The sequence below is a fragment of the Symphalangus syndactylus genome, chromosome 18 (genome assembly GCF_028878055.3).
Source record: "Symphalangus syndactylus isolate Jambi chromosome 18, NHGRI_mSymSyn1-v2.1_pri, whole genome shotgun sequence".
NCBI lineage: Eukaryota > Metazoa > Chordata > Mammalia > Primates > Hylobatidae > Symphalangus > Symphalangus syndactylus.
In genome coordinates this window covers 110,321,660-110,336,358 of record NC_072440.2, presented here as the reverse complement: position 1 = coordinate 110,336,358, position 14,699 = coordinate 110,321,660, and the positions used below count along the sequence as shown (strand labels likewise).

General features: G+C 43.1%; 1 protein-coding gene across 6 annotated transcripts in view; it reads right to left on the bottom strand.

The window, feature by feature from the left end:
* The window catches only part of MYT1L (myelin transcription factor 1 like), a 540,435-nt gene that overhangs the window by 125,850 nt on the left and 399,886 nt on the right, over nucleotides 1-14,699 (bottom strand). For 3 of the 6 annotated variants that reach the window (XM_055253696.2, XM_055253693.2, XM_055253694.2), the window contains exons 10-11: nucleotides 8,078-9,055; nucleotides 3,087-3,221 (exon numbers count right to left, since the gene is read on the bottom strand). In XM_055253696.2, the coding sequence (XP_055109671.1) occupies nucleotides 3,087-3,221; nucleotides 8,078-9,055 (1,113 nt within the window). The remainder of the gene's footprint in view (nucleotides 1-3,086; nucleotides 3,222-8,077; nucleotides 9,056-14,699) is intronic. The other 3 variants (XM_055253697.2, XM_055253695.2, XM_055253698.2) reach the window with 1 other exon arrangement.

Sequence of the window (14,699 nt, the reverse complement as noted above, 5' to 3'; positions counted from 1 at the left end):
GTGGTGGCATGCACCTGTAATCCCAGCTACTCAGGAGGCTGAGGCAGGAGCATCACTTTAACCCAGGGGGCGGAGGTTGCAGTGAGCCGAGATTGCACCATTGCACTCTAGCCTGGGCGACAGAGTGAGACTCTGTCTAAAAAAACAAACAAACAAAAAACAAAAACAAAAACAAAAAAACCCTGTGACCCCTGCAGTTCTTCCTCTCAGACACACGGGGCTTTATCAGAAACACCTTCCTCTCCTGGTTTTCTGTTTCTCTGATTTTCCTCCACCTGCTCCTATTTCTGTGCTTCATCTTAACATACATTCATGGCCAAACTTCCCACTTATGGGCCCTCCTTCATTCCTGCTTTATGCCTCCTCCCTAAGCAATTCCACTATCAGTTTCCACGAATGCTGCTCCAAGGACGGTATCCAGGTAGCCACCTCTGCACCTGACATCCCCAGGCCTCCAGAGCCACCTCCCCAAACCCTGCGGAATATCATGCAGCTACTCCAACTCAAGTGGGAAGAATACAAGTCCCGGTTTCTCCACCAAATGTGGCCCTGCTGCTCAGCTTTCTGTACGGATTAGCGGCCCTGGCGTCCTGAAGTTCACTGAGGCTATAACCCTTGGCATCCTCTCGGTCTCCCGTCTCCTCTTACTCCTCACGTGTGCTGCCCTCCACAGCCTGCCCGCCTATCTCTGGATGTTTTGTGAATCTGCCCCAGCTTTTCCATTCCCACTACCACTGTCTTTTCCATGCCCTGAACTCTTGTGTGCACTTTTACAACCACCTTTAGAAAATGCTGTGGGTTCCTCGCCTCTCACACAGGACAGGTGGAGCATCACGTCAGGGCGGCCTTGGGGGCCCTGGGAGCGGTTCTCCCTCCCGCCTAGACCATGCTGTGGAGTCCCCACCGTGCAGAGCCCCAGCCTCGTGCACAGCCCCAGCCTCATGCCCATGCCCTTCTCTCAGCCGGGCTGGGAGCTCTCTGAGGGCCAGTACGGTGTCTCGGGCAATGGCGTGTCCTCGGTGGCCCTGACACAGTGTGCTGCTGGTTTCTTTATGGAATTTAGTTGGACAGAAATGATGATTAGGGGAAACTAGCCCAGAAAAAAAAAATTAAAAGCCTTCTATGGATGGAATTCTCTAACCGTTTTAGTAAATGCTTGTGGTGTTATAAAGAATCGCACAGGAGCAAAGGCTGAGAAGCCTCCTCTGTACTGTCTGGCATGCACCTGTGCCGCCCATGTCAGAGCCGAGCCTCCCTGCCTCCGAGAGCGATCTGGCCCTGGGAGGCACCTGCAGCTGGCGCGAAGGGCACCTTGCCAGTCCACACTCCACACTCCCACTTCATTTAGGCCTGTCCTATGAAAACAGGGAGTCAGAAGAATTTCCCATCCATAAAAAGGAGCTGATAATCTACCTTGAAGGTTAAAATGTAGGTCTTAGAAAACACATAAAGAAACTCTTTCTTTTTAAAACACTAGAGCTTGGTCCTCCTGCCTCACTTTGCAGATGAGGAAGATGAAGTACAGAGAGCTGCAAGGTGCTGGGTGTCACATTGTGTGTTCAGACGGAAACCAGAACACCAAACCCAAGTTTCAGAGGAGACAGACAGGCTCAGAGGTCAGACGGATACGGATTTACATCTTAGCTTACTTGAGCAAGTTAGTACCTGCTCAGATTTGTTTAAGAAGGTATGGCACATCCTCAATTTGCCAGGCATTGGCTAACCTCTGGAAAGAGAGGGTGGCAGAGTGTCTGACTCTCATCTTCCTCAGCCGAATGAAAGGGCGGGTGTTGCCCTGCAGTGTTGATTGGGGGTTAGGTGAACTCGTGTTTGCTGGGTGTGAGCTGCGTCCCGGCACCAAGTGTGTGCTGGGCACACGGAAGCTGTTGTCAAACCATGCTGTCTTCCTGCTCATGTAACACACGGGATTGGAGCCACTCGCTCTCATTTGTTTATTTTTACGGCTCTTCATGCTTGTTCACAAGATGGTTACGGAACACACAGGTTTGCTATTTTGAGGAGCCATTTGAAAACCTGGAGCCATAATCGCATCTAAAGATCTTTCACTGGATGTTCAGCGAAAACTTCCTAAGTCCCAAATGCTCCTGAGAACGTTTCTTTGTGCTGACAGGTTTTGCTCTCAGGTATCTCAAAGTTACCCATTTTAATGGGACAGTCCTCAAAAGGGCCTTGAAGTAATTAACTGGTCATCTTGTCATCTCTCAAGCCATATTATGACATGTTCCCCACTAGAAACTGTGTCTTAGACAGTAAGGGAAACTCTTCCCACGCTGTAGACTCAAAACCAGAACCTTAAACTCATATACTCATTTCTGAGAATGTGCCTTTTCCCTGAACCATCAGTTCTAGCTGCGGTATTTAATTTATTGGCATACTTTATGTGCTGAAAGGATAAACAAAAAAAGATGTATATCATTTCAATTCTAAAAAAATTTAGCTATATTCATGGATTTATTCCACATGATCAGAACCTAATTAATTAAAAAGAATGCTTAAGATCAAAACCCATCTGATTTCAACCTCCTTCCTTATTGAAGAACCTATAGTGTTGAAATGTCGAGACAACTATGACATGAGACAGACTTTACAGGTGAAATGCAATAAAACTTCAGATCTAAATATGCATTTGGATGATGTACAGAAATCCAGATATTTGGGCAAGAAATGTCTGTCTCAAGGCCTCTCTCCTCTGGGATTCCTGGCAGTTTCATGCTGGAAGGGACATCTTAGAGCCCATCGAATTCAATTCTTTAATTATGAGAAGAGATGCCTGGAAGCAACCTGCCCAAGGTCACAGAGCAGGTCAGAGCTGAACTCGGGACTAGAACCCAGGCCTGTGCAGGAGCTTTGTTAGAGTGGTGGGCTTCACGGTGCACCACTCTTCTGGGGCTGTGCCATTGGCATGCCCACGAATCCTGGATCAGTTGCCCATCAAGCTAAGTAGGGGCCTAGTTAAATCAGGTCGCACCGAGCCGTACAATGGAGATGACGTCAGGCAAGAGGGATGACAGAGACAGAGTCATGGGTGTTTGCACCCCCAAGGGTAGCGGTGAGACGTGACTTACTTTCTGGAGGGACCCTATCTTTGTGCGGGCATCCGGACAGGCTGCGGTGATGTGGGTACAGCCCAGTTACGTGGCCGGTTCCATCACACCCGGGGGTTGGACACTTGCTCTCTTTCTTTTCTGTTCTTGAGGGATCTAAAAGCGACAACAGGTGCCAAGAGAATAAATGTTTACCAATCAAAGACAAATGTGATTACTTCACAATCTGAAGAAATCTTGCTAAAGAAAGAAATAAAGCAGGTGTCAGGGGGATAGGCTGTGACATCAGACTTTTGCTTAGATAGTTCTTTGGTTTTGGGTGACTTTTTTCAACCTTACACAGTATAATCATGAATCATAAAGTATTTTAATTTTTATTCTAAAGAAAAGAAAAGCCTACCCCTCACCTTAACTCTGATTCATTATTTTCCCGTGTGTTACATGATAAGCTGTGTTGCTCAAAGGAATCAACGTAAATCGTGATGAGACAGTGACCTTCTTAGAGAACGAAACTGTGTGCTGTCATCATTCAGCAATTTTCTGTGAAATTCAACCAGAGAGTGTCATTCCATTCAAAAACTCTTTAGCTGAATTTCTTTCTTATTGAGTGCTCTGATCGCATACACTAGAAGCTGCAGGATTTTACTGACATTGAAATTTGCTCTCCGGAGGTCAAGTGACATTGTTTCATAGCACACCAATTCAGCGCTTTTCTGAAAATAAACTGAACTCTCAGAAGGCACTGTAAGCAAATGACCAAAAAGGTGGAAAGCCCACCTGACAGAGGTGACGGGTAATCAACATGTTTCAGAAGCCACGGGAGCAGCCTTTTGTTTTGATTTCTTCATCTGTACTTGGAACCAGAGGAAGGCTCGTAGAATGCCGTGCATGCATACACAAAATTAAGAAGTAATGGGTTTCTACAGCCCTGTCGGCTTCTCTGCAAGTACCAGTCAAGGGCAAATTAGGGCAGAGCTTCAGTTAAAAAAAAAATTCAATCCTAGAGGCCAGAAATGTAATGATATTGCTAATAAAATTATTTCTATACCCAGAATTGACTACAATTCATAAATATGCAATATAATAACTTCAGATAATATTTCTAAAGCTCAGACCAAACAGTAAATCTAAGTGTGTGAAACACTGTATTTTTAGCCAGTTTTTGAAAACCAGTTGCTCAGATCACCAACAGATAGTGATTATTATTAGTTAGTCCAGAAATGCAATAGTTAAATTTTCTTTAGGGATTAGTTCTTTTTGATATTCCATTAATCAGGCCAATCATGATTGCTAGAAAATACATGTTTTACTTTCAGTTAAGAATTCACTTTATATCAATAAAAAGCTGGATTTAGAATTTTTTGAACTTTTACGGACTTTTCATTCGTTCAGGTGAACTTGAAATAGACAAAGGACTAGCAGGAGTAGACAAATGCCATCATGTTCATATAAAAACACTCCCGTTTTCTCTTTTAGCTAGCGTCTTATTCTGCATAATGCGCCTCTCTTGTACTGGAAACTCTTAAGCCAGCACTGGTGTTGAGGGAAATACCGTTTGTACAATCATCCGCTACTTTCCTACCATTATTTCAAGAAGAACCTTTGAGAGCAAATCTAAAATTATGTGGTTGTGGCTTCAATTTCTAATTACATTACTGAAACCTCTCTTACACCTGCAAACAAAAATGCCTAGCACTTTATTGCCTTTTCAGTAATTTCATAACAATGTTGGTATAAATTACTATAAATATAAATCACTACAAATATAAAGTAGTAAGTGCACAGTAACAGTTTCAAAAGAAATATTGACAATCATAAACTTGAGATAAGAGATTTGAACTAGATGTAAATGGCTAGTGGCTGATGCAAAAAAGTGTAAGGTGTATCTATTATTCGTCCTTAAGTGACCCTATTTTATCATGACACTTACGATTACCTAGCAAAATATATGACTTCACAGATATCGAAAGTGCTGTGAAATTAAATAGGGATTTGCATGAAAACAGTGTGGCTCCAAAGCATTTTGGGTTTTGGAAGACGACAAGGGTATAGTCTCCTCTCGATGCATGAGGTCCTGGTTGAGGTGGGATCATGCTATTTGCCTTTACGGTTACCTCCCCTTGGTGTCTTTTCTCTTGCAATCTCAAAAGCAAACATACAAGCAAACACAAAATAACCAAGCAAGCAAAGGGACCAATAATTTAACCAAACACCTTTTGCAACAACTTACAGAAAAAAAAAGTGCGCTGTTTAGCTTGCTCCCTTCCCTCTGTTAGAGCAGGCGATTGGGTAGAAGTCAGAGGAGGTCCATGATCCAGGCCTTTTGCATTAGCTCAAGATTTTGGAAATGTTACTCGTTGATAATTTAAATCAGTTTGAGAAGATTGTGTAGAAATAAGAATACAAGTGTTCTCTCCATTTTTAATAAAATAACAGAGTGTCTGAAAATAGAGCCTGTTGACATGCTAGTGGTTGCAGGAATTCTCTGTTGGCTGTGTTGGTGAGATGGTACCACAATTTTAATTTTAATTTAATTTTATTTTATTTTATTTTATTTTTTGAGACAGAGTCTCGCTCTGTCCCCCAGGCTGGAGTTCAGTGGCACAATCTCAGCTCACTGCAAGCTCCTCCTCCCGGGTTCACACCATTCTCCTGCCTCAGCCTCCCGAGTAGCTGGGACTACAGGCGCCCACCACCACGCCTGGCTGATTTTTTGTATTTTTAGTAGAGACAGGTTTCACCGTGTTAGCCAGAATGGTCTCGATCTCCTGACCTCGTGATCCGCCCACACTATTTTTTAAGGGAGTTTCTTTGCTCTACTTTGTTGGCCTTGCTTGGCTGCATGTATTTTGTTCTGAATATAACTACAGACATCTTGAAGGACATTTGGAATAATGTGGAAGACACTGACAGATACAGAAATGAGCTTTGGTCAGAGCAGGAAGACCTGGAACAGCTGGGAGAGACGGGAGTCAAGGCCTTCCGCTTAAAGGAAAGTCCAAATCTGCAACCTTTCCTCCCTTCAGGGAAAAAGCACGTCTCAGTTCTTACTGTTCATTCCCACCCAACCCCCATTTATACAGGGGAAGCAAGCAGCTTGAATTCCATTTTCTTGCAAACAAAACAAAACAACAAAACAAAAACAAAACAAAAAGAGTCAAAACTTGCATAAAGCCGCTGAACTTAAAGGGACCAAGAAACCAAAGAAGCCACCGCAACATAGAATTTGCAAAAAGCTCAATCAGCCTTCTCTTGACACAGCACACCCTCCATTACTTCACGCCCAAACTCCATTCTCAGATCTAGGATCCGGGAGTCTAAAACATAGGCCTAAAATATATTTGTCCAACTGAGCAATCACATGAAAAGAAGACACTATTTCTTCCCCCACATAAAAATGTTTCATTCCTGTATGATTCTCAAAAATTCAACTAAAAATTTCTAATAGATAATTTTAGCCCATCTTGTTAACAATGATAGCACTATAATTTTAAACATATATGCTATGTTTCATAGTCTTTAAAATGCCCAAATCAGGCCTGAAGCTCTACTGAGCTAGAGAGTCTACTGATTCTCTTTCCTCTAAAAAACAACCCCTTCTCTACATAACAACACTGCAACGGGCAAAGCTTCACCTTGCTACTGAAACGCTATCTGTGCCCAGGCACCTGCCGAGAGTCCCCCAGCCTCTGGCTGAGGTACCTCTGCAGTTTGCACTTGGCTGTAGCGATGCCTAGCTTGCCGCAGAAGGTAGGTGCACACATTGAGAGGAGAATACACGTCTGTGCCACAGTGGGAAAAAGTGCAGTTTTTCTGATTGTTTGAAATTTATACAGCAACTGATTTTCAAGTAAATTCCTGAACCTCACTATTGGGTTCGCAGTGAGGAAATTCAGAATTCGTCGTGAATAGAATGTAATAAAAAACAGAAAAGGATCTTTTGGGTGCTAACATAGAGGGATTTAATGAACTGCCAATTTTATGTTTTAAATTGCTTCTTACTGAGTTCCAAAAGAATATTGTCATGGAGATATCCACAAAGTCAAGGTTATGCATGAGGCTGAATTAGAACCTGCCTCATATTGAAAGTGGACACCGTCTTCTTTACAAACATGAAGACAATCATTCAGGTTGGAGATACATATACACATGATCTACTTACATACATATAGTATACATATATATGTAAAGATAGCTAAATACACTGACATATGCAAACATGTGCCCACATATTTCGTAAAAGAAAACTCAGCTCAAACTATCATATTGGATAGTTTTTGAGTGCTTTATCATAAATTAATATTTGAGAAAAGCGCCATAACTGTTTCCACAATGGAATGGAATCAGTTAAAGGGAATGAATATCCTAAAGAAATTGCTATTGATCTTAGCTGAGGCCACACCATGCCTTGCATAGCAAATGGTTTCCATTACCTTACTATCTTAAGATAATTAATGTGCAGTCACTGCCCTTATCTTATGTTATCGGTCATTCAGTTACTGTTCAATTTCTATCAGGGGTGTTTTCTATGAGGGCAGTTTCATCAATAACTGTCACTTGCTGATAATTTTATAAATCATGATGCCACCTCCCCAATCCAATTTATAAAATATGTGCTTTACCTCGGATTGACTAATTGTTACATAAACCCTTGCCACTCAGCGTAGATTGTGGTTCATTTATAACAGCACAGGCTTACCCTAATATTTTCTATCACGTGATGTGTCTGTGCTTTACCCCTGTCTTCCCAAGGAATGCATTTCCCACTGAAATATCCTACTATTCATCTTCTCTAGTAATATGACATTAAGCTGCTTTATGTATTTATCAGACAAATATTTTATTTGCTCGTCAGAAACGTAATCACAAAATATCCTTCTGGAATCAACTCTAAGAATGTGCAGTAGAGACATAATTCAGTGTGAGTCACACTTTAACTGTAGACTACCATCAACATCCTTTGCCCTAGCTCATGTTTTCATGAGGCAACTTACGTTAGGTAGAAATATTACCTTTACCATAGTATGGCTTTTTGACATGGCTGTCACTGGATTTAGGCTTTCTGTCCTCCCCGGGAAGTTGTCTCGGAGACTGGTCCTCGTATGACCTCATATTGTCCCTCCTCCCGGCTTCCATGGCCATCTTCTCCCTCATGGCCTTTGCTCTTTCCGTTTCCAAAGCGATGGCTTTCTCCAGCAGGGTCAGGTTCCCCTTGGTCATGTCGAACACCTCTTCAGACCTGTCCGAGTTCACAGAGGTGGTATCGTCGTCCCGCTCGTGACACCCGTCCTCCTTCGCACAGCTGGCAAACACTCTCGACCGGGGGCTCAACTGCTCCTCCAGCCGCATGAGGTTCAGCATGTCCGAGTAGTTTCTGTCCGGCGTCCTTCCTGGGAAGTCCTCTTCTGGCCGGACGTGCTGACGGATGTTCATGTTCTGCTGCGGATTCCTCTCCTGCGGGTTGGTCTCACTGAGCTTCCTGGCCAGGTCGAAGCACTGATTCCTCAAACACTCCAGACTGCTCAGACACACCTCCTCATCGCTCTCCTCCACCATCTTTTCCATGAGTCCATTGTTCATGGGCTTCCCCAACATGACATAATTCATATTTCTACTATCTTGCTGCGACATGCTGTCTGCATAATTTCTGTCATTCATGTTTTCTGAGAGCACAACACCGTGTCCTTGGGCTAATAATTTAAGGGAGTCCACTGTTTCTCTAACAACATCACTGTCTAAGTCTAAACTCAACTCACTTTTCCGACCCAGGTTTTCGTTTTTGTCACTATCATCTTCCAGACTATTGGAGGTATTGCTGTTCATTTCTGACTCGGTCCTGGCCCGGTAGGCTGCATCCTCAGCGATTTTGCCGAGGTTTAACAATGACTTGGCCACCAGTTCATCGTAATTGTCATATTCGTCATTATTGTTATCATCCTTTTCTGTGTCTTGCATTATTCGAGTATTGTGACAATTCATTTGATGGTCTTCTGCAAAGAAAATAAAAAAGACAAAAAAGAAAAGAAAAGGAAAAAGTGGCTAGAACTGGAAGCTTAGTTGCAACAGCACGGACAGCACGTTAACTGCAAGTCAAACCGTCTATCATCTCACAGAACCATAAGTCCCATTTGCAGCTGGGTTGAAAAAGTTGACATAAAGAAAACGGATGTTGCTAAAAAGCAGAAGGCCATTTAAAATACTTGTTGTGAATTATTAATTTCTTTAATGGTTCTTAAGATAAACCAGTCAATGTGGCAAATATGATTTTAAAAATTAATTTTGTATTTTTCATACATTTTGAGAAAGGCTTATTTTCTCCATTGGTTTTGCTTTATCTATAGCCTTGCCAGATGTGTATTAACTGTGCTCCTCACATTACTAGGCTTTCTAAGAGTTCATGAACTTTACTTGTTGCCAACTCGGAAGCAGATGTCTGCAGCAATTGCTTTTAAATGGTCTATTTTCACAGTGGCGTGTAGGCAACACAGAGGACAGCCTCAGGTTCCCGAGAGTCAGGCAGGGGTGCCGGCTGCATTGGGAGCTCAGAATCATTAGCACATGTTGGGGCTGAATTAAGAGGTCTTTTGAATCCAATACCTTCAAGACAATTTATCATGATACACAGTGAAGCAACAGCAATTCCATAGTAAATGTTTAGAAAGTAAATCTGATTCCTCTGTCTGTGTCTCCACAGGTTTGAAAGTGAGAGACAGAGAAAGCGTGCAGCAGCCAAAGGCCTATAAAAGGCGGGGTTGAGGTGAGTTGGTACAGCTACTGCACAGTGTTTGACTGGACAGGCAGAGCTAGCACATTCCTCCATCTCACAGCCTCAGGAAAAGCTTGGCGAGTGGGTATAATGTGTGAGTAAGTGTCATGCTTAATCTCAAAAATGTATTTAGAAAAACTCTTTAAAAAGACCATGTTAAAAATTACATAAAACCCCTATGTTTTATCTCAAACATATTCTGTTTCACACTCAAAGAGCATTTGGGATTTGTACCTCTAATCACCATGCTAGGTCACTGCTTCCATGTACATTGCAAAATACGAGTAATAAGAAAAGAGTTCCTAAATGTATCTGTACCCTTAGATTAGATTTGGTTAACTGCATGCCATTTTCACATCTGTTCTTTGTTTTTATGATTAAAAATCCAGAGTAAGAAGAATGTCTAACGTTTATTAACGATTTAAAAAAATGAGGTATATTGACCTCTACAAAATACCAGTACACTAAAAGCTGAAATATGGGGGCTCTGGTGTTTTCTCTATGGATTTTATGCAGAAAAGGCTTTTGTTGGTGGAAAAAAGACTTGGAGTTCAATATGTCAATAAAAGAAAATAATATCCTTATTATCCCACGCTGAAGGAACAAATATTTAAGATCTGACACACCTTTCTAAACTTCAGCAAATCAAATTTACCTTTTATTAGACATAGAGAATCACTAATTGTGTGAAACACATATTGCCCTTCTTCTGGATAATTCCTATAAATCATCTTCTTTATTATAAGGATAAAAGTATTCCCCAAGAGCAGCAAAAAGAAAGAAAATCAAACTAGTGAATGAATCAGAAACATTGTGGAAGTATTAATCTCCAACATACCCCTTGCTATACCCTAGTGTTTAAGCTTTTAGGACTTGAAGTCAATCCTGTTTTAATTAATATTTAGAAATATTCTCCTCTCAATTTATGCACTTTGTTATATTCATGGGCTGTGATTAGAGAAGTTTCCTCAGAATAACCGAGCTGTGTTACCTCTGCACAATAGGTAAGTTTTACCAGCCAGAATCACTATTGTGTATGAAGACCTAACCAGGAGATGAACGATAAGCCATGACTTGAAAACAAAAAAGCACAGGCCACATGTTGGAGCATTTTGAAAGTTGAGTCACAGAGGAAACCACAGTCAAGCAAGACACTATTTTCATGATGTTCTCCTACATTTCCTTTATGGAACTCATTGTGTGGCCCTGAAGAATTTGGAAAAGAAGCCAGACCTTGAAAGTGGTGAACAAGGAAAGAGAAAGCCTGTCTAATCCTCTTTGCTGCTTCTAAAGCCACAAAAAGCCTGCAGGGGGAACAGGTCCTGGTTCCCACCTTGTGAACTTCCTCACCTTCCTACAAATGTGTTATGTACAACACTCGTCATTCTCCACATTCCAAATCTCAGGATTAGCTTTAGTTTGTTCCCCCCCTACATTCTTCCTTCAGCAGCACGTAGTTAAGAAGTACATCTCACCTTTTTGATAATCAGACATTTATCTGTTTCTCCACTCAATGCATAAGTTACCTTCCCCCAACAAAATTAAAACAAAAATGGACAAGCCTCTTCACACAGCGTCATAGCCATGCTGATGGGTGAAGCTGAGAGCAGCCAAGGAGAAAGTCCCTGAACCGTTTGGAGACCAGCAGAACGCGGACCACCTCCGATGCATCTCCAGCTTTACACTCTAATCACAAAGCACATTGAGGGCATGGTTCGTCCTCATACCGCATTGATACGAAATTGGAAGTTCTACAGCTTGGTGCCCATCATGACTTGGCTGCTTTCTAATTGTGTGATGCTGGTGACCCAAGTCTCCAAGACTTAATTAGCTCAGTGGGGATAGTAAAACTTCCTGGCCCTTCGTCAGATCTCCTACAAGAACCATGTCACAGGATATGCCTCCTAAAGACTGCAGTTTGCTGTCTTATCATTGGCCCCAGAGCCGACTGCTGGGGAGAGCAGCCCGTTGGTAGAAGAAACCTGGAAACAGGCAGTGGAGAGCATATTGGCATAAACAGGCAGTGGAGAGCATATTGGCATAAACAGGCAGTGGAGAGCATATTGGCATAAACAGGCAGTGGAGAGCATATTGGCATCTGAGCACAGAGCCTGCTGTGTGCTTCTACCCTTCTTCAAAGTTCCCACGCTCAGTGTCATCTGAGCCTCTCCCAACAGCAGCAAACGTGGGGACGGCACATGAAGATGGCGTGGGTGGCCTCAAAGCCTGGCAGGTGAGTGGAATTTCTCAAGCTACCGGTATTTAACTCTTTTAAAGCATACGTGAAATGAAGTCAGCTCCTAATTATGTGGGCTCATGGAGGGGAACAGCCAGTCAATCCATCAACAAGCAGGCTCTGAGTCCCTGCTGGGCATCAGCCTCATGTGGAATTCAAAGTCGTTCACAGCGAGCTTTTGGGATTCCCTCCCTGGTTGTACACACTCCCTTCCAGGTATGCTTTTCTGAGGCTAATAATGAAATTAGTCACATGGTGGCATGGGCTATGGGAACTAGATCCGAATTTTCTGGGCCAGTCTGGGGTTGAAAATGTGATACAAACAATCCACAAAATGAACATTCCAACCTCAAAAAGCAGGAGGCCATTTCACTAAGTTTTGTTTTTGTTTTTTGAGATGGAGTCTCACTCTGTCATGCAGGCTAGAGTGCAGTGGTGCGATCTGAGCTCACTGCAACCTTTGCTTCCCGGGTTCAAGCAATTCTCATGCTTCAGCCTGCTGAGTAGCTGGGATTGCAGGTGTGCACCACCATGTAGAAACAAGGTTTCGCCATGTTGGCCAGGCTGGTCTTGAACTCCTGACCTCAAGTGATCCTCCTGCCTCGGCCTCCCAAAGTGCTGGGATTATAGGCATGAGCCACTGAGCCTGGCCTCCATTTTACTAGTTTCTATGTAGTGACTATTGTTCTATCAAATAGGGAGAATGTATGTGTGATAAAAGAGCAATTTATCAGGAAATTATTTTAAAGGACAAGTTTATGTTCTAAGTAAAAGCACATATTTAGATGGAGGTTTAAAAAGAAGAACAAAGCATTCTCAGCTCCCTTTTTTTGGTTTTCTATTTTAAATCTGTCATCCAGCAAAGCTGCACAGCAACAGACTCTGAGCAGGAGCCTCCTGTCAGCAGGGGTCAGCCTGGGGCTGGCCACCGGGTGGACTCACAGAGTTACCGCACTGGCATGGAAATCAGAGAAGAGCTGGCCCAACTACTCCAGGTGGGAAAATTGAGCCCAGAAAACACAGCCCATTCAGTGGTTGATCTCACGGGCCCTTCTTCCTTCCTATCAGCCAATTATTCTACAAACCTGACTTGTGTTGCGTTACACATGAGATTTCAACACCCCCATGAGTGAGATTCATGAAATGTTTTAGGGCTGAATTTCATCTCTTTTGAGTCAGATTGTTATAAACAATTTATGCTCCATAGTTACAATTAGAAAATGAAAACATCTTCTTAAACAAAAGAAATGTGGTTGCTGTGGGCCATTTATCCTCCACCCTCCTCACTAGAGTCTGGTAGAGTTAGAACTCTGGATTACAACTTCATATACAAGCCTTGGCGTCTTAGTGGTCTCGCCTGAGATACACAACTTCTGATTCCTGCGACATCTAGCCCTGATTGAGCTACTGTTCTTTCTGGTCACTGACACAGGCCCCAGGCGAGTAAACGTACAACTGAATAGAAAACGCAGAGGAAGCCACAGGAGGGGATTGTACTCCAAAGCAAAAACCGCCCTAGACTTCCCCGGGTCGGAGGAGACCTGGTCTGCAGGTGCACTCCAGTGAGTTTCAAATAATGAAGGACCACTGCTTTCTATGGCATTACAGAGGTGGTGTTTTGTTACATAAATAAATCAATATGAAAATATATTTTGACTGATAAATACAGAAATATGACAATGTATTCATCCTAATGAAAAGAGGATGGTGTTTTAACAGCAATCACAATGAAAAGGAAAAAAAAAAACACATAAACCATCTATATATTTCTTTCTGTTTGTTTGAGACAGGGTCTGGCTCTGTTGCCCAGGCTGGAGTGCAGTGGCACAATCACTGCTCACTGCAGCCTCATTCCCCCTGGCTCAAATGACCCTCCCACCTCAGCTTTTGAGTAGCTGGGACTACAGTCATGCATCACCACGCCTGGCTAAATTTTGTATTTTTTGTAGAGACAGAGTTTCACTGTGTTGCCCAGACTGGTCTCAAAGCGATCTCCCTGCCTCGGCCTCCCATAGTGCTGGAATTACAGGTGTTAGCCCCTGCACCTGGCCATAAATGTTTCATATACCACATCCTTCTGTGCAGAGGAAATGAAATTAGTGAGTACAGAATAGTCTGACTCACCTGAGTCTGGCTCCTCTGATGACCCTATGAGAGAGGCACTGGGGCACCTACTGCTCCCTCTGAAAGGTGACAATACAGAACCACAGAGGCTGACAGTTTACCCCATCACTCACTGTGAAACAGCAGAGCTGGGGCCACCTGGAGTTCTGGGTGCAGCACAGCCCTGAACATTCTACAGTGTTGCCTCCACTTCCAGAGCAAGCAGGCCTGCACAGTTCTCAACCCAGGGCCTCCCAGGAGGCACATTCTACACTAGTTAGCCAGCCATGCAGCACTTCAATAGTAGAGAGTAAAGCGGCTCCCTTCTTCCTCGCCATTCAGAATGCTGCTGTTGCTATTTTTGCATTTATCTTCCGATTTTTTTTCTCCTTTCAATACTCCACATTGATTTATGGACTGAAGGCTTGGTTGTATCACCAACCACTCAGAGCTGTGCTGGAACTGCCAGCTTAGTGAGCCTGCCATCCACCAGGATCCTGATTAGTGGAGTTTGGGTCCATTCTGATGT